Source organism: Carassius gibelio, chromosome A11 (assembly GCF_023724105.1).
Source record: "Carassius gibelio isolate Cgi1373 ecotype wild population from Czech Republic chromosome A11, carGib1.2-hapl.c, whole genome shotgun sequence".
NCBI classification, from domain to species: Eukaryota; Metazoa; Chordata; class Actinopteri; order Cypriniformes; family Cyprinidae; genus Carassius; species Carassius gibelio.
In genome coordinates this window covers 9,490,359-9,515,851 of record NC_068381.1, presented here as the reverse complement: position 1 = coordinate 9,515,851, position 25,493 = coordinate 9,490,359, and the positions used below count along the sequence as shown (strand labels likewise).

Genomic DNA, 25,493 nt, shown 5'->3' with positions numbered 1-25,493 from the left:
TGTTTTTTTTTAAAGAAATGAATACCTTTATAAGACAAGGGCACATTAAACTGAACAAAAAAAGACACTTATACGGTCACAAAATATTTCTGTTCAAATTTTTTTAATATAAACTATTATTAAAATATAAAAGAAACTACGAGTATGCAATATCATAGTTATGTCGTCAGTTAAGTCATGAAGTAACCAAAAGCTGCCTTAAAACTATGCCTGCATGTAAGTATTTGATATATTTGAGTCACGTTTAAGAACATGTCTCTGAAATGCAGTGGTTTTCAAAACTGTCCTGGAGCAGCTTTGCCGATTTTATCGGCCGATATGAGCCTGTCAAATATATCGGTATCAGTGAATATGCTGGCAATATGAAAACATTTTAACAGAACATAAAACGCAGATAAAATGCTTGTAAATTACGTAATTATGTAGTTTTTCAAACAGAGCATGATCCATTGTTTGCTACTGGCAACCTGGATGCTTAAATGTATGGAATACCACTGAAACTCTGAACAGCCATATCTCTGTAACGGCATGGTGGATACGGACCAAATTTGGGGTGATCCCTTCAGCTCGAGGAATCCTCTCGAATGCCAAAATCAAGTGTACGTCTCGTGTACATCTTGAAGTAAGGTTTCGAAATGAGAGCTCCCCCACATCGATAGCCCCCAGGGGCCAGGAGTTAAAGGCAGTAAAATTTGGTGAATTTGGTGAAGCTCGCTGCCACATTTGCGAGACATTTCACTTCAGTAAGGAGGTCTTGTTCAGGCAGCAGCATTCAAGCGTTGTCTTATTTGAACATAAGTGCCCTGTGAAGTGGACTTCACATGATATTCCTCCATGATTCCAGTTCCAAGGGAACATACACATTACATTCAATGAGCATTAAAGTATCTCTTTGATGCTCTCTATCTTGTTTCTACTTTAATTTGAAGATTGAATGTGAAATAACTGCAATATAAAAGAATATTTAAAAACGTTAATGTAAAGTGGGATTAATCATGATAAATTTCAGGAAAAAAGTGTGATTAATCCATTTATCCAATCCGATTCATTTTATTTTAATTGATTGACAGAACTAATTAAAACACCTTACTAAAACCAAACTTTTCAATGGTAGTGTAGTTCTAAGGTGAAATACACATAAAAATGTTGATAATTCTTCAAGGCACATTTTCAATCCCTTATAATGATTTCAATTAATGCTTGTAATTTGTTTCATTGTATGGATTTTACTACCAACTGTTTACTTGAAAAATTATTTAAAAAAAAAAAAAAAAAAAATAATAATAATAATAATAATAATTCAGCGCTATACAACATTGCTTTAATTAAATCTGTTAATATTTATATGATTATGTAACTTCAATTACAGGAGAATTTTCAACAGCACATTAATTCATAAATTTTTTGGTCTTGAAAACTGAAATATTTCACTAACATTTGTATCCTGAGAGTTCAATTTACTGTGTGTGATGAATTCAAAATCAATCTTTGAAAATGCTTAGATACAAGCTGACATCTTTAATTGGCTAATGAAACATATACAATCTTTCAAAAAGGCATCAGACCTTTCTGTAAATTTGACACATTTTACTGGATTCAGATTTTTCCATTCTTCTAGACCCTAACCCAATACTAAAGAGTTACTTTCCATGATTTATTTTAAAATATATATTTTTTTACATGAGGCTGGGTGATTTCTAACTGGCTTAATTCTCACTTTGGCGTGGGATAAAACACCTCAGCTATGCAAACCTCCCAGCATGCAACAAAACCACCACATTGCATACAAATATGTCAGGAGTTGCACATGTCACAAACTGACTTAATTCCTGGATAAATTCAATACTTATTCTTCATCTTAATTTAGGAAATGTAATAGACTAGCATAACATAATTGCACAAAAAGCTAAGGCCAGTACCAAGGTAAAACTAATACTTAGGGTTAACAGCATTTTTGCATTTAATCTGGGTCTGCCAGACAGGGCTGTTGGGATTACATCCAAGCCTTATCAGTCTAAAATGAATTGAGAACTAAGTGGATCCTTTGGCATTTCTAAAAATGTGGCAGTGTGTTTCAGGTACTCACTGGTTTCTTTTCACGCTTGGCTGGTGGAGGTGGCAGTGGTGCAGGCACTATGATGGGTGGAGAGGGAGGGTACACTGGCTGGCCGGCGTAATATGGCGGCCCGGCAGCTGTTGTTAGAAAATAGAGGGAAGGCAGGAAATCATTGAGTCACATCACTATGTGAGCTGTTTTCACATGAAATCTAAACAGTCTCAGAGTGAATCGCTTTCTGGAAATGGGGTCATTTCTCAGTTAATCAGACACACACTGAAACAACCTGGAGCTAATATGAACCAGCTGAGTGTGATGCAAGCATGCTCACACTGAGCTGTGCACTACAGAGAGGTCTGTACTTGCCATAAGGAGCAGCGTATTCCCCAGGGCCAGGTCCTGGATAGAAGGTTCCGGACCCTGGCGGCTGGATGGCATATTGCTGCGGGGGTCCAACGTAAGGTGCACTATGACGATACTGAGAAGAAAGGAGAATTTCATTTAAATAGATATTTATACATTAACTGTACAAAATTCCCAGGCCATTAGTATTTTCACCAACAAAAAACGGTTTGAAGACATTTATTATCTTTTACTGTAGCGTGTCAGTAGGAAATATCAGTGTACATTTCCAAACATTGCTTTTGCTATTAATTGTTATAATGCAGCAAAAATGGTATATGCATAAGGAGTCTGACAACAGCCAGTGCTCCACACAAAGATCTGATCCCAAAATCATCGAGTCCGTCTGGAATGACATGAAGAAACAGAAAAAACTGAGGCAGAGTAAATCCATTAGAACTGTGGCAATCTGAAGGCTTTTGCACAGTAGTGTTTGTGTATTATTGCACAAAAACATTATATTTCATAATCATTGAGCTTCGATTGTATTAAATTCTGCAATGCAAAGTCAGCTAATTATTTGTTAATTATTCCATCTAAATTTCATTTAATAAAACTAATTTAATAAAACTAATTTAAGAATACGTTTTGTTAAGCCCCGCATCTGAATTTTATTTAAAGAAAAATACTTAAATAGTTATTTATGTTTGTATATACACATTTAATATAAATACATCTCATTTATTTTATGTTAATACACAAATTCCTTAAATATGTTGTATATAAATATTTTAACATATTTACTATAACATAGTATATTAATTTTATACATTTAACAAACATAAAATTATTAACATTTCTGCTATACAAAGAAAAATAAAACAATACCATACAAAAAAAAAAACATGTTAAATATCCCATTCAGGTTTTATTTATAAATGAATTAAATAATAAATCAGATATAATGGCAAATTGGGTAAGATTGCATTAAAAACATTTGATGAAATTAAAAACTTCATGATATTTTCTGGATAGTTTTTTCCATCACTGTGGGAACCCTGAAAATATTGTGTGTATACAATCCATTTTTGGTGATTCTTGGTCACAATAACAACTCCACTGACTAAATACCTGGGGAATGTAGTACTGGTGTGTCTGGGTAGGAAAGGGCATGGGCGTCATTGTCATCATGATGGCCTGGTTGGGGGGATAAACCGTAGCTGTCTGTGAGCCTGGCCGAATGGAGGGGCTGTTGGTAGGAAGATTAGGTCGTGCTGGCTGCATCTGAGTCCTGTGGAGGAACTGAGGAGGAAGTCAAATAAATGAGAGAAACAAATCAGTGTTGACTTATTACACAAATTGATACATGTATCTGTCAGGCAGTGTATACAAATCATGAGACATTTGAGTTTGCATTTAATTGACAATCTAATATTCAGACACTAGAACAGCACAGGTTTGGGCCGAAAGTTGACAGACATCACGATGTTGAGATGGCATCATTATTCTCTCCTCCCTTATAACATAACTGTTCCGGAGCACAATACAAATGACATTCAAAACAGTAAAAGCTTTATTAATAGATATAAACATAATTTAATATAAATATTAAACAAAGCATATAAAAACGGCAACAAAATTCTAAATAATTAAAATTTAATTTGATTAGAACATGTGGGGAGGATTGTGGGTGTTGGATTATAAGTATATCATGATAAAATTCAAATAGCCTAATGATAATTCAATGTAATGTTTTAATCCTCTGACGTCTGCTCCGCGTTAGGCCCGGGGATACTTCACTTTCGGCGTTCCTTTTCATCTTGCGCACAGCCGCATTTGCACAGCTTTCAAAGTGCTCAGCGGCAGATAGATGAGCTTGACACATGCACAGTCTCACCTACTTGACTCGCTCTGTTTCAACATTCATCTCGCGCCTGCGCTGTTGCACACGGACTGTCCGCGCGGTCACTAAAATTGGGCAGCATGCGCAACACCCAACCCTAGAACTGCAGTGATCAGAAAGGAATTATATCAATTCTGCTCGTCCAAAACAGACAATGGAACAAACATAAATACAGACACACGCACAGCAGCCTGGAGAAATGAGCAGTATTCTCATTCTCCGCTGTAACGGGATGGTGGCACAGCTTTGGCACAAGGGTTTATTCATCAGGAGAATACTGCATGCCTGCTAGAGTCGCTGTCCCCTCCCCCATCACTTCCTCCCCCGCTTTCCCTCTATTTCTCTCTCTCTCTCTCTCTCTCTCTCCATCCACACAGCAAATATTACCTCAGCAAACCCAGTCAGCCGAGTAGCACTGGAGCGAGAGGTGAGCCCTCCTCTCTCTCTGATTCTACACACACTAGATATTCATACACAATATTAACATTTTCTCATAGAAAAAAATAGAAAAAGTCTGAATGGCTGTCTGTGTGGTTAATTCTTCAAATAAGGCACATTTTCAATCCCTTATAATGATTTCAAAGGATAAAAATAACAGCCATTGTAGTTAAAGGATATATAACATACGGTATTTAAACATTTTAAACATAATTTGCCACCATTTCCAAGGCAGAAGGTTATTTATTCCTCCCTAAAATCCAACCTAATAACATGGCTCAGGTACACCCAAAAACATCTAACAACATGGCTCAGAATAATCCAAGCATATCATTTAACAAGTCACGGAGATTTCCCAAAGCCACGAGTGTGTGTAAAGACAAGAACAATAAATGTAGCAGACGCCTCTTGATGGGTGACAGAAAAGTGATTTAACACCACAGAACTGATCTGCTAGTGCCTGAGAACAGAGCGGAGATTATGCGTAACTGTCTGAACTCAGTGTGTCCGTCCTGCAATAAACATGCTACTGAGTTTCACTGTGCTTTTGTAGAGCACTTGTCATTTATGACAGTATCGGCCCAATACTGACACTATTATCGGTATCGGGCCGATACTGCACACCTGTATTTATACGCAGACAACAGAACAACAGAGAGCAGAATAGAGTTACATGTACATGTATGTAATTATTATAACATTAACTTTCTATATATTCATGCCTGTATAGCTTATGTGCATGAGCTGATAAGCAAAGCTCGCTGAGTGGATTGAGTAAACAGGAACACAGATGTGCAAATGAGCAAATATCCCTTTCTCACACACATCACTGTAAAAGTTTGTAGTTCGGTCGGATATGTCACAAGCAAGTAAAACTATGTTGATGATACTAAAGTTACTTGACAGTAAGGAAGAGAGTGAGAGAGAGAGAACATGTGCACTTTTGTTGAATGATCTTGATTGCTGTTTGTAACCGGAAATAATAAAGGAATAATAAAGGGTAAAAATAACTGAAGGATAAAACTATTTGCTAAATGAGACCAGCTAACATGATTCATATTTTTTTTGGTTTTTGTACACACAATTTTGCAGTGAAAATCCAAGTATCGGTTTTACTATCGGCAAGTGCCAAAAAACCCTACTATATACCCTATGAAATAATGTGGTTAAGGGACTGGCATGCTTTGTTGTAAATGTATACACTATGTGTGAGTTGGTGGCATGTTGGGGCAACTCACACTAGAGGCTGAAAAGAAGCTCTGACACTAAAATAAATTGCTCAAAAGAACAGCTCTCTAAATAAATATATTGCATTTGAGGACAGTAGCTCTGTTTGCATCAGGACAAAGGGAAACAACAGATTCAGCAAAATATTAGCTGAGAAGCAAAGTAAAGAAAGAGTATGGTTGAACAAATGCTCATAAAAAGTGATAACATATTACAATCATCTCAAAAGACTCCACAATGAAACACATTTGTTGCATCCAGTGAGAACATAATTAGTCCTCGCACGCGCCCCTAGCTCTGCGTATTTTTCATGCCTCTCTGTTAACACACCTGATTCAGATAATCAGCTTGTTAGAAGTGAGCTCCATGCATGAACTCTGTTGCGACTGACATGGTCCCTACACAGTGTTCATTGCTCCCTACTCCCTGAGCAGGGGAAATCTGTTGAAGCTTACTTCACTTCGGAACATTCATTCATGGATTTGCGCTTCGCAACTTTATACACGGGCAAGTGTGACACCATATACCTCTGTAAATAAATACGATTTAAATTTATGTCTTGCACACTTCAATGCACTTTGAATGGAACACAACATTCGCTTCTAATTGTGGCAGAATATCCACTTCGCAGGGCACTTGCATTCAAACAGAACAAATGTCTGAAGTGATAAGAGAAACATACAAAATATGCAGAGCTGGGGGGCGAGAGGACGGGAATTGAGATCCGCTGAATTATACTTTCTTTTTATGTGTTGTGTTGAGTATCACGCTGTGTAAAAATAATACCATGTCTGCATTTATGATCGGAGAAACGACAAACAACTAGCGCTACTCTGCACTGCTCAAAACTTGCGTTTGAATTGTCAGTGGCAAATCCTTTAAATATGTAAACATACTTACAGACTGTGAGTCAGAACAGCCGGCATTGTAGTCTACTATCCCAGGATCAGGAAACAGTCCTCCATTAAATGTGCTGCATACATGGTTTGAACTGTTCTGGAACAGTGTTGTAAATATAACAACCCCTGATTTCTAGTTGTGTCCTCTTTTGGAAGACCAAACAAAGTAGTTTCGCTTTCAAAACGTCTCCACAACATGGCGCCAGTGGCAACAGTGAGAATAAAAGTAACACCTTTCTTTGCATGAACATTTTGGCTGTGTTATGCAAATCTTCCCACATCGTGATGTAGATATGTGGGGGCGTGTTCAAACGAGCCATTTTAGGTAGGCGTGGTTGACTTAACTTTTATAAAGAACATCTCTTTGGGTTTGAATCTTTAGTCTTCGTAACTTTACAGATCTTCTTTATGCACCAAGAGCTTGTAACACTCCAAAGATAAAGGAAAAAAAAAAGAAAAAATCATATGACCCCTTTAACTCACTATGGCAGCAAATAATAAAACATAAATAAAACAAACTATAAATCACTGGGGAAAAAAAAAGTGAAAACTTGACAAAACTAAATTGCAGATTAAAAAATTTAATGATTTATTTAAAAAAATCATTTTTACATTGTCATAAATAACAGTTTATAGACCTTAAGCCACCTTTGGGTCAAAGGTGAAAAGAGAGACCTGACAAAGGAAACAAGATAGAAGAGAAACAGAAGACCACCACAGGAGAATAAACAGTGCTTGTGTGTGTGTAATGGTTGACTTCCTCTCAATGTGACTCATACAGGCCAACAGGGGATCGACCGCAGCCTGGGGCAAAGACCACTTTGTGCTAAACTACTGTCACAATGCCATACAAGTGTGTGTTTGTTTGTGTGTGTGTACGTGGAAATGCCAGGGAGGGACGGAAGCAGAGACTTGGTGTCTGTGTGTTTGTAAGGGACAGAGATAAGAATGAGTGCATGTATCTGAATGGCAGAAAGAGAGAGAAAGATGGCATGAAAGATTGTGGATCTATGAAAGGATTAGAAAAGAGCATTAGAGAGCATGAGAGAATAAGAGAGGGGTGGGGGGATAAGGGAACATGGAACGTGAATGGAACAAATGGAGATATTTACAGAAAAATACAGAAAAAAAATGTAATATTGTGATATATTATTACAATTTAAAATAATTGTTTTTACATTTATTATACTTTAAATTATCATTTATTTCTGTGATGCAAAGCTGAATTTTTAGGATCATTATCACATGATCCTTTAGAAATCACTCTAATATGATGATTCATTATCAAAGTTGGAAACAGTTCTGCTGCTTAATATTTTTTCAGAACATGTGATACTTTTTTAGGATACTTGACGAATAAAAAAAAAGAAGAAGCTATGTTTTTAAAATATAAATATTTTGTAATAACAATATAAACTACTGGTCAGTAATTTGGGGTCAGTAATTATTATTATTATTTTTTTATTATTTTTTTTTTTAAATAAAATCAATACTTTTATTCAGCAAAGATGTGTTAAATTGATAAAAAGTGATAGTAAAGAAAATATATTATTAGAATATATATTATTATACAACTTTTTTTTACAAAGGCAGTTCTTTTTAACCTTTTATTCTTTAAATATATTAGACAGCAGAATAGTTTCCAACACTCATAATAAATCAGAATATTAGAATGATTTCTAAATGATCATGTGATAGACTGGATGTTACATGTGACACTGAAGGCTGGAGTAATGATGCTGAAAATTCAGCTTTGCATCACAGGCATATATATATATTTTTTAAGTATATTCAAATAGAAAACTATTATTTTAAGTTGTAATAATATTTCACAATATTACTGTTTTTTCTGTATTTTTGATCAAATAAATGCAGGCTTGATGAGCAGAAGAAACTTCTTTCAAAAACATTAAAAAGAGTAATGTTTCCAAACTTTTGGTCTGTACTGTATATATATACAGCTATTACTTCAGGGTTCAAAGTGACACGATCCTTCAAAAATCATTCTAAATATGCTGATTTGCTGAAACATTAAGGAAGCATTCCTAATTATCTATGTTGTACACAAATATATATGACAATTGCCAGAATCTTTCATCCTGCACCATGGAGACTCTGATCTAAATGTTCTTCATTTCTCGTTCTCTGACAGTCTGACCAACATTCAACACAAGCCAGCTATTCCAGCCTCTGCTCTGTGTTGAAATGCGTGTGTGTGTGTGCATGTGAGTGTGTGTGAGAGAGAGAGAGACACTCCCTTTTCACTCTCTCCTATTTCTGTTTGTTTTCTAATGGCCTGTAGCCATCAGTTTTAGCCGGTCTGCAGTGGAACCGAGCTGGGACTTGCCGCAGCCACAAGGGAGAAATGAAACCTTAACTCAGCTCTTTTAACATCAGCACAGATGTCAAAGCTTCTTTCATTGCTGCACATTACACAAATCAAGCGCTGTCCTATAAGGTGATCCCTTCTCAGTTCTATGTACAGTACTGTTATGCTTTTGCTTTTCCCCCCTCTAAATAAAAAAAAAAACGATTAAAAGTGCAGGCAAAAAAGGAGCATTATATATAGTCAATAATATAGCGAATACATGAAACATATCCCACACAGAAGTCATTTTCTGATTCTGAACCTTGTTGCAAAATTTGCATGGGAAAATTGATTGTGTAGATTCCTATTGAAATTAGTCACTTGAAAATTCGACAAACAACGATAATGTGACAGAATCATTATAGCACCCAATCATAATCTCATCCATCCAGTAACAGTTTCTTGTGCTGTATCGAGGATAATGAAACATAATACAGCTGTGCTACATTTCAAGCTAAGCCCGTTGCACATGGGCTAGCACATCTGTTAAACACTGAAACTTCGAAGGGGGAAAGTAATTTAGGGACAGCATTAAAAGCATCTTTCCTAAATGCTAGTCCTCAGTATCGCACTGCAAATCCATAATCTGCCACTTCGTCATGTCAGTTTGTGCGTGATTGGTTGTTTCCTGTGATTTTAATTCTGGCGCACTTAAATTTGGCACAGCCAGTGGAAAGAGATAAATGTGTGACAGGTTGGGGCAGAAAGTCACACAACTTTCCTTAGAGGTCAGTTGCTTGTGGACGCTCTCGCATTGGCTTGTAGCTACACGCAAAGCGCATAAACAAATCATTAGCAACAAATGACAAACAAGTTTCCCTTGTAATGAAACACCAAAGCACAGCGGCTGGAATATCTGGAACACACTCACGAATGCGTGTACGGACAAGTGTAATGCTGCCCAAAGCAACTTACATTCTAATGATCCTAATGACTTCTGTATGCTTTCGGTTACGACTGACAAAAGCCCAAGTCTTCTAAACACTTGCAATAATGATTCTGCTCAGGAATGTGACACATTGAAGTATTTCATCTAATAAAAAGTGCACTAACATCCTTGACAAGCATTAGCAATCACTGTCAGTCTTTATGATTGCACATCTGCTCATCAGATAACATGAACACAAAACATCATCAATTAGACGCTCCTTCAGAAAAGACAAGAAACGGATGAGTCAGAGGACACACTTCTAATGTCTGGTTCTCAAGGACGAGGAGCTCGTTACGCAGTCGAGCTAATACACGAATGTGTGACTAGGAATACATCTCTAGTCATAATGGTTCGTAGAGCTGAAGAGTGTAATTTCTGTAATTTCTAAAACGCACCTTGCAGGTTGAGCTATTACTGTAGCGGAGTATTTGTAGTAAACTTGTGGCAAAACAACACAATTTGAATTCTAGGCATCTTAAAAAATAATGTCTGTGTTAATATCACGAATACAAAAATATCAAATTATAATTGGCTAAAAAAAAGAGAACACACAAAGTAAGCAAAGGCAAAGATGAATTTGACTGACACTTTTCTTTTAAAAAAATTCTATGGATATTACGATAATTTTGTGATCTCAAATTATTTTTGCGAATTCTTTTGTGTTGTGAAAATCTGAAGTCGCAACAGTTCTTATTAGGGGTGCTCCGATCACGATCGGCCGATCGTTAATGCGCATCTCGTCAGTAAAGCCGGTTTTCTAATCAGCGGTTAATTGCATCAGGTGCATGATTTCACATAGAGCAGCTGTTACTACACAGAGCCGTTGTTAATAGAGAAGATGCACCAAAAAACGCTGAAAATGAAGTGGATTTGCGCATCTTCTCTATTAACAACGGCTCTGTGTAGTAACAGCTGCTCTATGTGAAATCACGCACCTGATGGAATTAACGGCTCATTAGAAAACCGGCTTTACTGACGAGATGCGCATAACGATCGGCCGATCGTGATCGGAGCACCCCTAGTTCTTATTGGAATATTATATGTAATAACTGAAAAGACATTAACAGGCATAAAAACCGTGAGTTCGGATGACATAAGTTGGAGAAATTTTTGCTGAATTTTGAATCAGGCACTAAATGCTTTGGAGTCCTAGGTGAATTCAATTGGTGGACTGAACTGTCCAAAGCCCCTTTCACAAAGTATTACCAGTAAATTGCCGTAAAATTACCGGAGCGTCTTTACTGGTAAATGTGCCGTTCACACAGGCAATGATGTTCCGTAAAGCATCATTCACACACCGGTTTCAAAATACTGGTAAATTCCGTGACATCATTAACCGAAAATGACCTCTAAGTGGCTGCATGTCCCAGTGTTGTAATTGTAAAGTGTTTTTGTTTATAATTTCATTTAAGTGTCAAACGTTCAGATTCAAGCAGCTGCTTATCGCCAAGAGACATCGTATTAGACAACTTTAAATCAAACTAAACAGCGCAGAGTAAATGCGTCATCTGCAGAATGTTATGACTGGTTCAGAGTAGATGTCTTATGGCAGTGCGTCCTGAACTTGAACGTGCTCATACTAGTAATTTCGTTCTGGATTCACAGAGAGCACATTAGGCTACCGGTAATTTACTGGTGATGTTACAACTTCTCATACCAGGAAATTGACAGAACGAATTTACTGGCTTTTTTGAAAAGGTCCTAGTGTTCACACATGATCTCTTAACGGTTATTTACCAGTAAAGATTTTATGTGTGAAAGAGGCTCATGACGCATTTACCATCATAGATACATCAGCATATTTTTTTTTATAGATTTAAAATTGTGTGCCAATGTGCTCAAAACTGTCTTTGCAGTTTGCACTGGTGTTGCATTTCCGATTAAAAAATTCTGAAAGGGAAACATGATGCCATGGCATTTCAAAAAAAGATCAATCTCACCCAATGGTCAGCGCGAGTCTGTAAATGATAGCTCTAGTACAACTTTCTTTTGCAATTTAGAATAGTTAGTCATTTATCATATGCCTTTATCCCTCAAACCAAAAAACTTCAGTCCAATCGGTCCAGATCTTTATCCACCACACATAAACAAAATCCAGAAGCCTCTTAAGAAGTGTCTGAGAGGATAAAGAGACATTAGGTCTGTGGGATTTACCTGATGGTGGGTCGGCCGAGGCCCCGTCACAAACTAAGAGAGATGACAGCACGTTTTAAGGTCATCGGGAGCAGGAAAAGAAGAGAAAGAATGGCGAGACAGTGAGTTTCATCTTGCATGACTTTGCATTTCCATTACAAATGAAACAAGAGCAGCATAGCAGGATTGAGTGACATGTTAGCAGAGCAGGTGGTCCTACTGGCTGGATTTAACATGAATGATTTGATGGTGCTTAATTAATGACTGAAGTTGGTTTGATTCAGGCATTTAAAGTCAGCAAGACCAACAACCTAAGGGTGACACTCCTAATTTTATATATATTTTTATATTAATGATGCAAGCCAAACTATGTGAGGTATATGGTCTATACAATCTTTCAAAAAGTTTGGTTTAAGTACACATTTTTCAAAGAAATTAATGAATTTTAACATTTCAAAAGATTTGAATTTAAATTAACTGCTGTTCTTCTAAACTTCATATTCATCAAAGAATTCTGAATAAAAATTCATCACGGTTTCCACAAAAATATTAAGCAGCAAAACTGTTCTCAACACAGACAATAAGAAATGTTTATTGAGCAGCAAATCAGCATACGAGAATGCTTTCTGAAGTATCATATGATACTGAAGACTGGAGTAATGAAGCTACATTTGAATAGAATTTAAAACAGAATACAGTCATTTTGAAAGCGTAATCATTTTTACAGGTTTTACTGTATTTCTGATCAAATAATTGCAGCCTTGGCTTAAGACAGAATAAGAGGTTTCTTTCAAAACATTCAAAAATCTTACCAACTCAAAATTTTTGAATGAAATAAATAAATAAAATCTTATTTCATGTTATGAGTAGGCAATACTGTTTTGTTTGTTTGCTTGGCGTCAGATTTTTTTTTACAAATCCGTCCAAACAGAATCTTTACCAGCTGAAATATTCATCCCATTGCAAGAACCATCATACCATCCAGGTGCCCCCATAATGAAGACAGCATCACAAGAACCATGTGCAACACTGAATGTGACTTCCAGCAGTGCACCCCACTAACATAAAAAAAAGCATTTTATGACCCCTTTAATGTATTGTGTGGGGTGCAGTGCTTACCGGCCGAGTCTGCGGCTGTACGTTCATTGGTTGCGTCTGTTGCGAGTATACCAAGGGGGCGGAGCCTGCATTCTGAGCTGGGTTATATGGAGGCTAAGGAGTGAATCATAGACAAGGAAAAGGTTAGGCAACTTTCCTTTTGAAGCATGATGTACAGTTTCAATTTACAGCGCAGGTTACCAAATAACAAGAGTGACATGTGAAAAAAAATCGTAGTTATCTGTGTATCCGAGTGTGTACATACTGACTTCATTTCTTTGTCAAATAAAACCTAGATGAATACATACCCTCCAATCAGAGTGTATAGAAAAAGTGTCTGTAGAGTGTGTTTAAATCTGTACTGTGTGTGTGTGAGAAAGTCGTGGGATCATTACAGCACCTGTGTCAGCTGGAAACAATATTAATGAAATAGCAACACTGTTCCTACAGGCTGCTGGTAACCATAATGAGGAGAGCAGTGGCAAAAATCAGTCATAACACAAAACCATGGCACTCTGTATTCGGAGTGTAGAGTCCACACCACAGCCATAACGATAAAGTCACAGAGAAACCATATCGTTGGAATCACTTTTAAAACGATTTTTTCCAACTGATGAATGATAAAAACATTCAATTCAAGTTTATTTGTATAGCGTTTTTATGATCCAAATGACTGCAAAGCAACTTTACAGAAAATGTAGTTTCTACAATAATGAGAAGTCACTTATCAGTGGGTTCTTTTTATGTGCAAATTGCAGAAATATTCGGAAAAAATAATACAAGACGTAGTCAACCAGACGATGAACACAATTTACAGCAATTATTATACGATGCAATATTTGGTAGTTCTGTATGTTGTTTCAGGGTTAGCATCATCTGGGGTTTTCTGAGGGGTTTGCATCTCTTCTCAGGTGTTCATTGGCATATAGTTAATATAGTCATCTTTATAATTATTATTCTTCGTATGAAAGAACCTCACAGTTAATTCAGAAACAAAAAAGGCAAAGAACAAACATCATTTCTAGTACGCAAAAGGTGACCCAGAGCAACGGCAAAATATCAGACAATTAAGCAAATAATTGTGTAGACTGGTACTCACCCCAGCACCTGTCTCCCAGCTCTTGAGGAAGCGGAATGGAGCGGTGGCAGGGACTGATACCTGAGAGAGGGCTGGGGACGTGGCGTGGCCAGGAGGGGTGCCCGCCAGATTTGGGTGGGTTTTGCTGAGGTCATGACCTGGATATGGAGGACCAGGGTGTCTAGATACCTGTGGAATGACCACAAACAACATTTACACACAGTGTACGATCATTTCCTTCAGTTATACAGCAATGCTTTATAGTGATCGACCGATGTATCTGTTTACCGATATTTTTCCCGATATTTAAGCATTTTTCCATAATCGGGTATCGGTTTTGTAATATCGGATTCGCCGATTTACGGCGCCATCTTGTGGCCGTTTTGAGAATTACGCCATTGCAGCCCGGGCGTCTGAGGAGATCAGTCAACAACAACTCAGTGCACAGGTAAAGTATATGTTCTACTTGGTTTGCTTTAATTAATCAACTTTATTTAACATAACAGACATGCACAAATGAGATCTGAGACATAAATTCCTGATATAGTTAATTTATGCAGCTTGTTTCTAAACAATTGAGACGAACTCATTGAGTTACGTAGTGTTCGTCATGTCCTGCTCCAATAAAGACGTATCTTTACATGAATTAAATAAAACAGACGTTTTGAAAATATGAAATACGAGTGCATGTTGAAAATAATTTTTTTTTTTTTAATTCTTTTATTAACGTTATGTGTTTTATGTTCTGTCGCTGTCATTCTGTTGTACTGCGGAGCTTCTGTCACGAAAACAAATTCCTCGTAGGCTATGTGTAAACATACCTGGCAATAAAGCTCATTCTGATTCTGATTCTGATTCTGAAAAGCGTTGAATTTAATTCTCTATCTGTTGTATTTGCTCACCATTAGTCTAGAAGAGAAAGTTCGTTCATATTGCTTAGCAACTGACGGATGATCTGGAGGCTTAAGCACGGCCACTGAATGAAACTTTTGACAAGATTATCTTGTTTAAACACCCTAGATTATATTTTCATTTACTATATAACAATTATTTCGCTAATACACATATAAATATAGCCTACCGCTTTGTGGAAATTAATTATTTATTATCTCCATGCGCGATCGCGGTTGATTTAGTTATAGTCAAACAGCACTTTGTCAGTTGGCATTTCATGATTAAACATTAGATTAAATTTAGATCATAAAATGCCAACTGACAAGTGCTGTTTAACTTTATATAGTCTCGGGAAAAAAAGTTCGTTCATATTGCTCAGCACCTGGGTTGATGATCAGGAAGCCTCAAGCAATGCCACTGAATGAAACTTTTGACAAGATTATCTTGTTTAAACACACTAGATTATATTATCATTTACTACATAACAATTATTTCGCTAATACACATATACATATACCGCTTTGTGGAAATTAATTATTTATTATCTCCATGCGCGATCGCGGTTGATTAAATTATAGTCAAACAGCACTTTGTCAGTTGGCATTTCATGATCTAACGTTAGATTGAATCTAGATCATAAAATGCCAACTGACAAGTGCTGTTTAATTTTATATAGTCTCGGGAAAAAAAGTTTGTTCATATTGCTCAGCACCTGACTGGGTTGATGATCAGGAAGCCTCAAGCACGGCCACTGCATAAAATTTTTGAAGGAAGCAGGCTTACAGGGCAGAATGCTGGAAGACTCTGTTTTATACACTAAAACCTAGTTCTGCTTAACTGGGAGTATTAAGTTACACTACTAAATAGCTATGCACTCCTAAATAGCCCTCCCGCCCCCACCAATATGTTAGAATCATTTTTGTGCTTTATTTTTTTACCCGTTTTTATTTTTTTTACCTCATCAAAGCTTTTATTTTAAAACAAAGACACTTAGTAACAGTGCAGAGGACTCAGACCCCTCTATTTATTTGTGTATAAATATAAAGTTTTTTTTTTTGTATGCAAGGAGGGAGTGATTGTTATAAATAAAATGTTTTTTTTCAGCTCATTTGTGTTGTAATAATTGTCAGAAACAGAAGTATAACAGTAAATAAATATCGGTTCTGCATATCGGTTATCGGGTACATAAACATGCAAATAATCGGTATCGGTATCGGTTATAAAAAATCAATATCGGTCGATCACTAATGCTTTATATTCCCCTGGTGGTCACTTTATCATTTAATTTGTATATTTTATATCGCTTCATATAAATAAATTACAATTTTAAATGTCAACTACATTTACAGTCTGGGGAGAATCATGCTGAGCAAACTACTTAAAGCTAGTTAAGCTGTCAACATGTATATAAGCTCAGACAGACATCTAAATCAACTGCTTTTAATAATAATAATAATAAAAGAACTCACAGTAAGTATGCACAATAGGACCACATGTTCTCACATACTTGCTTTAGGTATATTTTTGGCCTTGGGGATTGTCTGAGCATATACATTAAAGTGATGTGTAATGACTGTAAGTGAACATCTGTGTGTAATCGCTCACACTGTAGACTGCAGTCACCCCAGAGTGGGTGGAAAACATGCGTTCTTCTAGTGATAGTGCTGCTCGAGGAATCCTGGGAAGGGTAATGTTAGAGAAAATCTTGCTAATAGGCTTAAAATGTCAACCTTAGTAGCCAAGAAGGTCACAGAACATGAAACATTAGCCACAAAAACTATCCAGCATCATGGTTCATAATAGCAAGCATTTGGTTCATTAAGCGTTAATGGTGCAGACTCTTTCACACTAATTAATATTATTATCAACTTCAGCCAGTGGCTTGCATTTGGGGAAAATGTTGGAGAAAGTTAACATAAACACATTTTCTCCCTCCCCTCTTCAAAATGTCCAATTCAGTACACCCTGTACCTCCTCCGGCCAGGAAGATGTCAAACAGAAATCCTGACATGGAATTCCAAATATGTGAGAAACAGATCAGCGCACTGTTGGATACAATATGTGTTCGAACACATTAAACAAATGGCAAATGTTCAAATAAGCTGCAAAATTCCTTAACAAAAATCAGAATACCGTTACTTGACCACCAAAAACGTCCCAACTGAGGTTTATGCACCTCTTTACGCATGCTGTCCTGTTCCTAGAAATGTCTCAATATAACAGACACGTTCAAGTTGCAGGTGGCGAGCTATTAAAAGACATGGGAGTCATGGGAACTGAAAATTTGCATGATATCATCATGATTTTACCTACAATTAAAGGTTGTACAATATTTACACATTACTCATCCAGTCTTCCCTAAAGGAAGTCAAGTCACCTTTATTTACATAGCGCTTATACAATACAGATTGTGTCAAAGCAGCTTCAATGTGTCCATCATGTGAGAGGGCAAAAGCGAACAGTCTTCCAGCAGGCTGAAAGAGTTTATAATGAATGTTACAGTCACAGACAGCAACAAAGACGGATGGATGTGACAGAAAAAGAGGAAGAAAAGTCCAGGAACCGGCTCTGGCGGTTACAGTATTTGTGCCCGTAAGTGAGAGATGAGCAGATCACATGGTTTCGGGGAAAGTGGAGGAGCTCTGACTCTCCTTCATGCGCTTCATGTACTCATGGACACTTTTTAGTCTTTTCGTGAAACCCTGCCTTCCGATTTACGCTCTCTTTCCCCTTTCCCCTCCTTCTACCTCTTTGGCCTTCTGCCAACCTAAACTCTGAGGCGAAAAAAAGGGGGATGGGGGAAATAAGGGCTGTGAAAAAAAAACGGCCAGGAAGAGAGGTATATTGTGTGATGAGATGACGTGCATTCTCACGTGGAGCCAATCTGACTTTGGAAACCTATGCTCCAAGTCATCAGGGACACATCCATGGTCCTCTTAACCCAAGTTAAGAGGGGTGCACCTGAGGAATGCAGCTTGGAGGACGGCCCACAAGGCTATTTGATCAGGTTAAAACTGACAGCTGACACTCACGATGCTCTTGCAGGACACAAGACACAACTTACTAGAATTACAGGCTGATCTGATTCTTGTGTTAGCAGTTTGGCACTCCATTGCATAACCAAATCCCTTTGCATGGCAGTGTTTTGATGGCACGACATGCAAGTGTGTGTTCACAGGGGTGAAGAATTTGAGAGGAATTTACACATTTTCCGAAGGCAGAATTTTTTTTAAAACACAGGTTAAGAAGTTAGGTGATTCAACATGTACAGAACAGGTGTTATGCTTCCAATGCAACACAAACACAATCTATTTAGTAAAGCTCAATTTGTATTATGGCTAAATGGAACATCAATTCAATTAAGCACATTTGCGAGGCAAGTCTGGTTTAGGTGAATTACAGCAGTACATTAGACTTTAACAAACAGAAACCCACGGAAAATGAGCATCATTTTAAACTAATTTTAAAAGAGTAAACTGGATTTTTGAAACACAGAGAAAGCATCTCAAAAATGTCCTATTAGTGTCAAGGTCTCTGGAGAGAGATGGTCCTTTACTCTAAATGTTGTCTCTTTAATTACCGTCAGTAGGAGTAGTACAGAGAAAGGCAAAAGGATGAGATGGCAAAACTGTGTAGCCTTAAACTTTCGTAGTAGCTTACAGTAAATCCAATTAAGCACCATATGGAGTGATAGATAGAAGGGAACAGTGGAACGAAAGAAAGAAATTACTGAAGGATAAAAGGAAGGAAATAATTAAAACCAGCAGAAAAAGGAATGAAAATATGACTTAAGTATATGGGGAAAAAAATAAGGAAGGAAATGAAGACAGGAAGGAAGGGGAAAAAAGGAAGGGAATAGGAAGGAAAAAAGAGAAGTTAGATAAACCAGAAGTAGATTGTCTACGTGGCAGGCAGAGGGTCTACAGCTGAGGGAGAGAGAGGAAAATGGAGAGCGAGCGAGAGAGAGAACGAGAGAGAGAGAGGGAGAGATTTATTCCTTGCTATCTTAAACCTCAGGTAAGACTGTGATCAGTATGATTTCCAGGACTGTGTTTTAGGATCACATTTCAGGTGAGGATCTGAACCAAAGACTATAGAATACTGAACCCTATGCCCCCCATCTGGAGACATATTCACACACACGCGCACTATTTGAGAAATGTAGTCACTAAGCATATGTAAAATTTATGTAGACTGTAAAGTACAAAACTGCAGCAAAAATGCGGCCAACACTCTGAAAGTTGAGAAAAATTAAAGGTAAAGCATCATCGTTCAATGCTTTATGTGCAAAGACAAATTTAAAGGGGTCATATGAAGTTTGTTAAAAATAACATTATGTTGTGTATTTGGTGTAATGCAAATCGTTTAAGATTCAAAAAAACATTATTTTCCACATACTGTACATTATTGTTCCTCCTCTATGCACCGCCTTTCTGAAATGCATAGATTTTTACCAAGCTGAATGCTAAGTCACTGCTCAAAACTTGTTTGAATCAACAGTGGCAAATTCTTTAAATATAAAAAATGTACTTACAGACTAGGAGTCAGAAGCGCCACACTGTCCTTACAAAGTAGGAACTGCCCCACTTTAGAAACAGCCTTTGTGTGTAGATGCATTGTAAGCTACTCTGCAGGTTCAGGGAACAGTCCTCCATTAAATGTGCTGCACACATCTAAATATTTGGTTTGAACTGTCCCGGAACCACTGATTTCTAGTTGTGTTCTTTTCTCAATCAAAGTAGTTTCACTTTCACAACGAAACACAAAGTGTCACACAGGCGGGCTTGAGTGAGGAACGGCCGGCGGATTCGTCAAAGGAGCAAACATATGAAACGACCCCGGGCTGGACTCCACTTCATCCACGGTAGAGCTGGACGATAAATCACATGCAATATTTAATGCGCATCTTGTCAGTAAAACCACTTCTGTAATCAGCGGGAAATCTCCATCACCTGCACGCTTTCACATGAAGCAGCATTTACTACACAGAGCAGTTTTTCACTAACAAGCTGCGCAAAACCACTATCATATTTTGAGCAGCTTGTCAGTGAACAACGGCTCTGTGTAGTAAATGCTGCTTCATGTGAAAGTGCGCAGGTGATGGAGATTTAGTCAATGGAACGAAAAGTCTAACGTGACCCCGGCTTAATGCTGTTTATTAAAATAACTGTTTATATGTCACCTTTAAATAGTCAAACTCTTTAATCTAGGAAAGATTCTGATTGGCTATCAATGTTTTCATCGTTAATCAGCTAAAAAATAATAGTTAAAGGGTTAACTATTAACTAGGGTTGGAAAGAACTGGTCCAAGAAGATAACCGGATCTTCTTGAACCAGTTCACCAAATTGAACTGAATCATTTGAAACGGTTCTCGTCTCCAATAAGCATTAATCAACAAATGACTTAAGCTGTTAATTTTTTTAATGTGGCTGACACTCCCTCTGAGTTCAAACAAACCAATATCCCAGAGTAATTCATGCACTCAAACAGTACACTGACTGAACTGATGTGAAGAGAGAACTGAAGATGAACACCGAGCCGAGCAAGATAATGAACAAAAGATTGATTGGTTAGTTCGGTGAATTAACCCTTTAAAATAAGTGACTCCAATGATATCGTTCCGGTCTCATCATTATTTTTATAGTTGTGGTTTAAACTTCACCATTATAATAGAATTAGAAGGGTTATTAATACTTCAAAGCTCAAACGTTTGACCAGTTGTGCATCAGGCAAAAAATGTGTTCAAACAGGTTTCCCAGTAGCCCCGCCCCAAACTCATGAAATAGGCTGAGCCAGATGTTGACACATCATATTACTTAGAGTAACATCATAGCCCACTACAAACAGCTTACTTTTAGTTATTTCTACGTATTAAACTGAAATCAGATAAAAGAAGATTACCTACTTCACTTATAAGAATGAGTAAGAACAAGAGGTCTTGATCTCTCCTTGCTTCTCATTTACCTGATAAGCATTCAGGGTTCATTGTACAGTGTGCAAGGGAGATAAAAGGGGGAGAAGCAGGTGACAAGACGTGTGGGAACCAAGCAAGGGGCTGCATTGAGAGGTTTGGGGTTGTGGCAGGCGGTGTGGGTGCGAGACTCTCTGTGACCTAGGCGATTGTTGGCAGGCGGTGGGAAGCTTCACACTCTGAATGCTAAGCAGCGCTGCCATTGTCTGAGGGCTGCAGCGCCAGTCGCATATGTTACCCGTCGTTCTGGCAACCACTCCCTCCGACACCCCAACCCCCCTCTGCTTTACACAAGCTCTCGACGCAGCATCATCACCAAAGGCACGTCCCCAGATTAGGAATCCCGCCCACTAAGACGATTTTCTCTGTTAGAAAAAGCAATACAGTGACTCCTGAGCACAGGAAGGGGTCGTAATTGCGATTTCTGCAATCATGAACACTCTACAACTGAAAAACACTGATATGCATCAAGTGATGTAATCATTGCTATCCGATATAAGTGTTACCATGTGTGCACACAATTGTTTTTTTGTATGGCCACATGTTTTTGCTGAGGTTTGTGGTCGATGTCGATCACCGCTGAACAGCCTGAGCTGATATTATACGATTTCTAATTACAAAGCAATAACAAATCATTGTGGCAGTTATAAAACCTTTGTGATTGAGAACTACAGTCTGAAACTGATTGGAAAGTTCTGAACAGGGGAGGCCAAAAAATCAATGAAAAATAAGACTCTACTTAAACAATCTGGACTTTATACAGGGTAAGCAAACAAAGCCTATTAAAACAATCAGTTTAATAAAAACCAGGTCCAAAATGTCTAAGCAAACAAGTGAAAATGCTGCTAACTGTTTCAGTTTAATATATATAATTAGGGCTGGGCATTGAATACTGGTGATATTATTTTGTTATCTTTGATGAGGGGAGGGAATATTGTGAATTTTGTGATAATGTTTAAAGTAAGCAAGTCAGTTTGCCTAACAAGTAAGACAATGTCAAAGATGCAGTTTGGCTGCTATCAAATGCACCTGTGCGTATTTGTGTGCGCACTCTGTGAAGGTTTCTGTTTACAGCTTGTTTTTTGAAGTGTTTAACATTACAGCCAATCAAAAATATGTCTGTCGAGCACATGAACAATGACAAATTAAAGGTCTTTACAGGAGTACAAGTGTAAAAGTGATTTATTGCAAAAAAATAAAATAAAAAATATGTGTATATATATATATATATATATATATATATATATATATATATATATATATATATATATAATTAAATAAAAAATTCAGATTCTGAAAAATACTTAGAAATATGTATATTTTTTCATTAATATTTGTATTATTTCAGCATTACCAGCTTAATCCAATTTAAAAGCTAACAATTCTGAGGTTTTTCTTAATATTTAGCAATGACTCGAGACCTGACACGTCAAAACTTGATTACATTATCAAACGTAATTTTAGAGCATCCCAAGCTTTAACAGAAGCAAGAACATCCGACATTTGTATCAAAAAGTTTGCATGATTAATGGCTGAATGTATTTGTTCTCAAATTAATTACATTTTCTAAAACATTATTCCATTCTAAAACATTATTGAACAGTATACATTATTCAACTTGATTATTGTCTCAAACTTTTGGACCCCACTGCAAGTCTTTACGATTATATGATTAGGTCACATGATAAAGAGCCAAAGGAGTCACTATGCCACACTAAGTTATTAAGGAAGAGCTTACATGTACCAAATCAGTGTGTACACATCCATAGTTACAAAAATAATCAAAGATATAGTGTGCATAAGTGTTGTAGATTTCCCTATTGATTGAAATGCGAAACAAACTGGATGTCATCAGTGCTTTGAATGAGATGTTCAATTCAAAGGAAATGATTATCAGAAAACGTTTCGGTTTCACTTAACTATTGCAATATTTGACAGATACGCAGCAGATACAGTAAAGACTTTCAAAATATGAAAAAAAAAAAACCAGCTGAAATATTCCTTAAATATATTTGTGTGTGGGAGAAGACAGAAAGTCATACAAGTTTGGGAATCAAGTTGAATTACTAATGACAATGTGCATCTTTAAGTCTGTTTGAAAGCCTTCATCATTTGTGCAGTTCTGTTCGGTGACACTAGTTGCGCAAAAACAACACAATTCACCTTAAAATCTACCTCAGCAAATCATGGCTCAGACTTGGAGAACAACAGAAATTCTCAGAGAGCTCAAGAGGGTGACCCAGATTTGCAGTCCGCCTATTGCTCAATTACTTAGCTTGACAGTGTCTAAACAGCCTTTGCTTGACTGATTACTTAACATCACGTCAAATGAGGCAGAGATTCCTATCATACATTCAACCTGACCCACACTAGCGAACAATGCTTTCATGTGACGTGATTTACTTTCAAAAGCAGACGAGAATGACATAGCGTTGTTTCAGTTGGTGTTTTCTGTTCTGTTGTTGGAAGAAATGTCTCAATAGATGAGCTTGAAATAAAAGCAGTTTCTTGATTATTCCCAGATATTAAATAAAATATTAGTGTATGTACGGCACTCTCAGTGTATGAATGCCTTTGCATGGACTAGATAATCAGATTGGCATGTGTAAACAAATAACACTAGACTTTCTCTAAGCTAACCTCTATTCTGAGCCATTTCTTGTAACTCATTTTAGCCAGCTTGTCCCAAAGTGATAGTAACACAAATATAAAGTCAATTCCCCTCAAGTTTGCACAGGTGCCGTAACCGGATGTAGTTGTTTGCCCGTCGGACAGATAAACAAGATGAAAAAATCCCATAAACCTAGACTGAAAATGGATCACAGGGATCATATCTCCAGAAAATAATATTTTATAAACTTGCACTTGGCTCAAGCCAACATCCAGCCTTTCACAACAGAACAGAGACTTCCTATTCCTGCCCTAGCAACCAGCAACGACACCCTAGCAACTGTACAAATGCCATTCAGGTCACATCTGACTTGTGCACATGTTCTTTAGAAAAAGCATTTGATTATACACTGAGAAAATGCAGCAGGTAAACAATACAAACATGCAAAGATTGTGAGGTATGTTAAATTGTAATGTACCCTGTGCACAAAGCTGGGATTGTCAAGTTCCCTGAACAAAAGCAAGTGCCAAGAGGACCAGCAAACAACAACAGACACCAAACAAGTAAATCCCTTCCATATAATCGATGCACACCCCTGAACCCTGGCAACGGTTATATTAAATTAATATAAACTATATATTAATATGATCTAATGCAATCTTATAGTAGTAATTTCATCATTATAATCAGGTAAACAAATAACAAACAAGGTAAAATTCCCATTCGTTTCCCCATTGATCTGTGATGTGGGACACAAGGGGCTTTGTTATTAGTGAAGGATACTGGGTAGGAGGCACGGCCATCGGCGGAGGAGCGCCCTGGGCTCCCGGTGGTAACGACACCGAGGTCAGCGCTGTGCGGAGTTGCGTTGGCGGTGCCGGTCCGGTTACGTGTCCACTAACAGCGACGGCGGCCGGTTTCGAGACCACTTTCGGTGGCAAACTCATCGCAGAAATTTAAACCAAAACAAACAATACGCAGCTGAAAACGATCGCACGTTCCAACAATATCTGGCCGTTTCTTCTCTCTACGAAGGCCGGAACGTGTGTATATCCTTATGCCATGGATTTCATTCAAATCTGGCTGTTAGTGCCAAAAATGTCATTTTATGTTTGAAGTCGGGGCCTGTAGCTGCTCTATGCATGGGAACGGTAGGGGGTTTGTATCCCCCTCCAGCCACCCTGGATCTCCCCGGTTGAATTGTTCTTCTCCGCCTCCTCAGATGGCCGTCTCCGGGTTTGTTTGCTCCGCTTTGCGTAGTAACATCACAATAGCGAGTCGCATTATAGGAATTTCTCATAAAGACGGGAGACTTCGCTCAACATGGCGTTGTTGCCGCTGCTTCCATCAGTCCGGCTGGACGGACGGCTCGGTAAACGTCGGGCGACTAGTTCGGAGATAATCGGGTTCACCTTACGCCACTTTGTGGTGATGGGAAGTCCGACACATTTCCAGGAATCGGTTCTTTCGAACAGTTGGTTTTAAAGATGCGGTTCATAAAACGAGTCAGTGGTGATTTAACGTCGTGACGTAATTGCGCCCT

At 37.7% G+C, this 25,493-nt stretch overlaps 1 protein-coding gene across 2 annotated transcripts in view; it reads right to left on the bottom strand.

The window, feature by feature from the left end:
- Positions 1 to 25,414, bottom strand: part of LOC128022257 (eukaryotic translation initiation factor 4 gamma 3) — a 48,358-nt gene extending 22,944 nt beyond the window's left edge. For both annotated transcript variants that reach the window (XM_052609613.1, XM_052609614.1), the window contains exons 1-8: positions 24,734 to 25,414; positions 16,973 to 17,045; positions 14,495 to 14,662; positions 13,417 to 13,509; positions 12,319 to 12,351; positions 3,530 to 3,700; positions 2,423 to 2,534; positions 2,087 to 2,193 (exon numbers count right to left, since the gene is read on the bottom strand). In XM_052609613.1, coding sequence (XP_052465573.1) covers positions 2,087 to 2,193; positions 2,423 to 2,534; positions 3,530 to 3,700; positions 12,319 to 12,351; positions 13,417 to 13,509; positions 14,495 to 14,662; positions 16,973 to 17,045; positions 24,734 to 24,897 — 921 coding nt within the window. In that variant the 5' untranslated portion in view covers positions 24,898 to 25,414. The remainder of the gene's footprint in view (positions 1 to 2,086; positions 2,194 to 2,422; positions 2,535 to 3,529; positions 3,701 to 12,318; positions 12,352 to 13,416; positions 13,510 to 14,494; positions 14,663 to 16,972; positions 17,046 to 24,733) is intronic.
- Between the last annotated feature and the right edge of the window lie 79 nt (positions 25,415 to 25,493).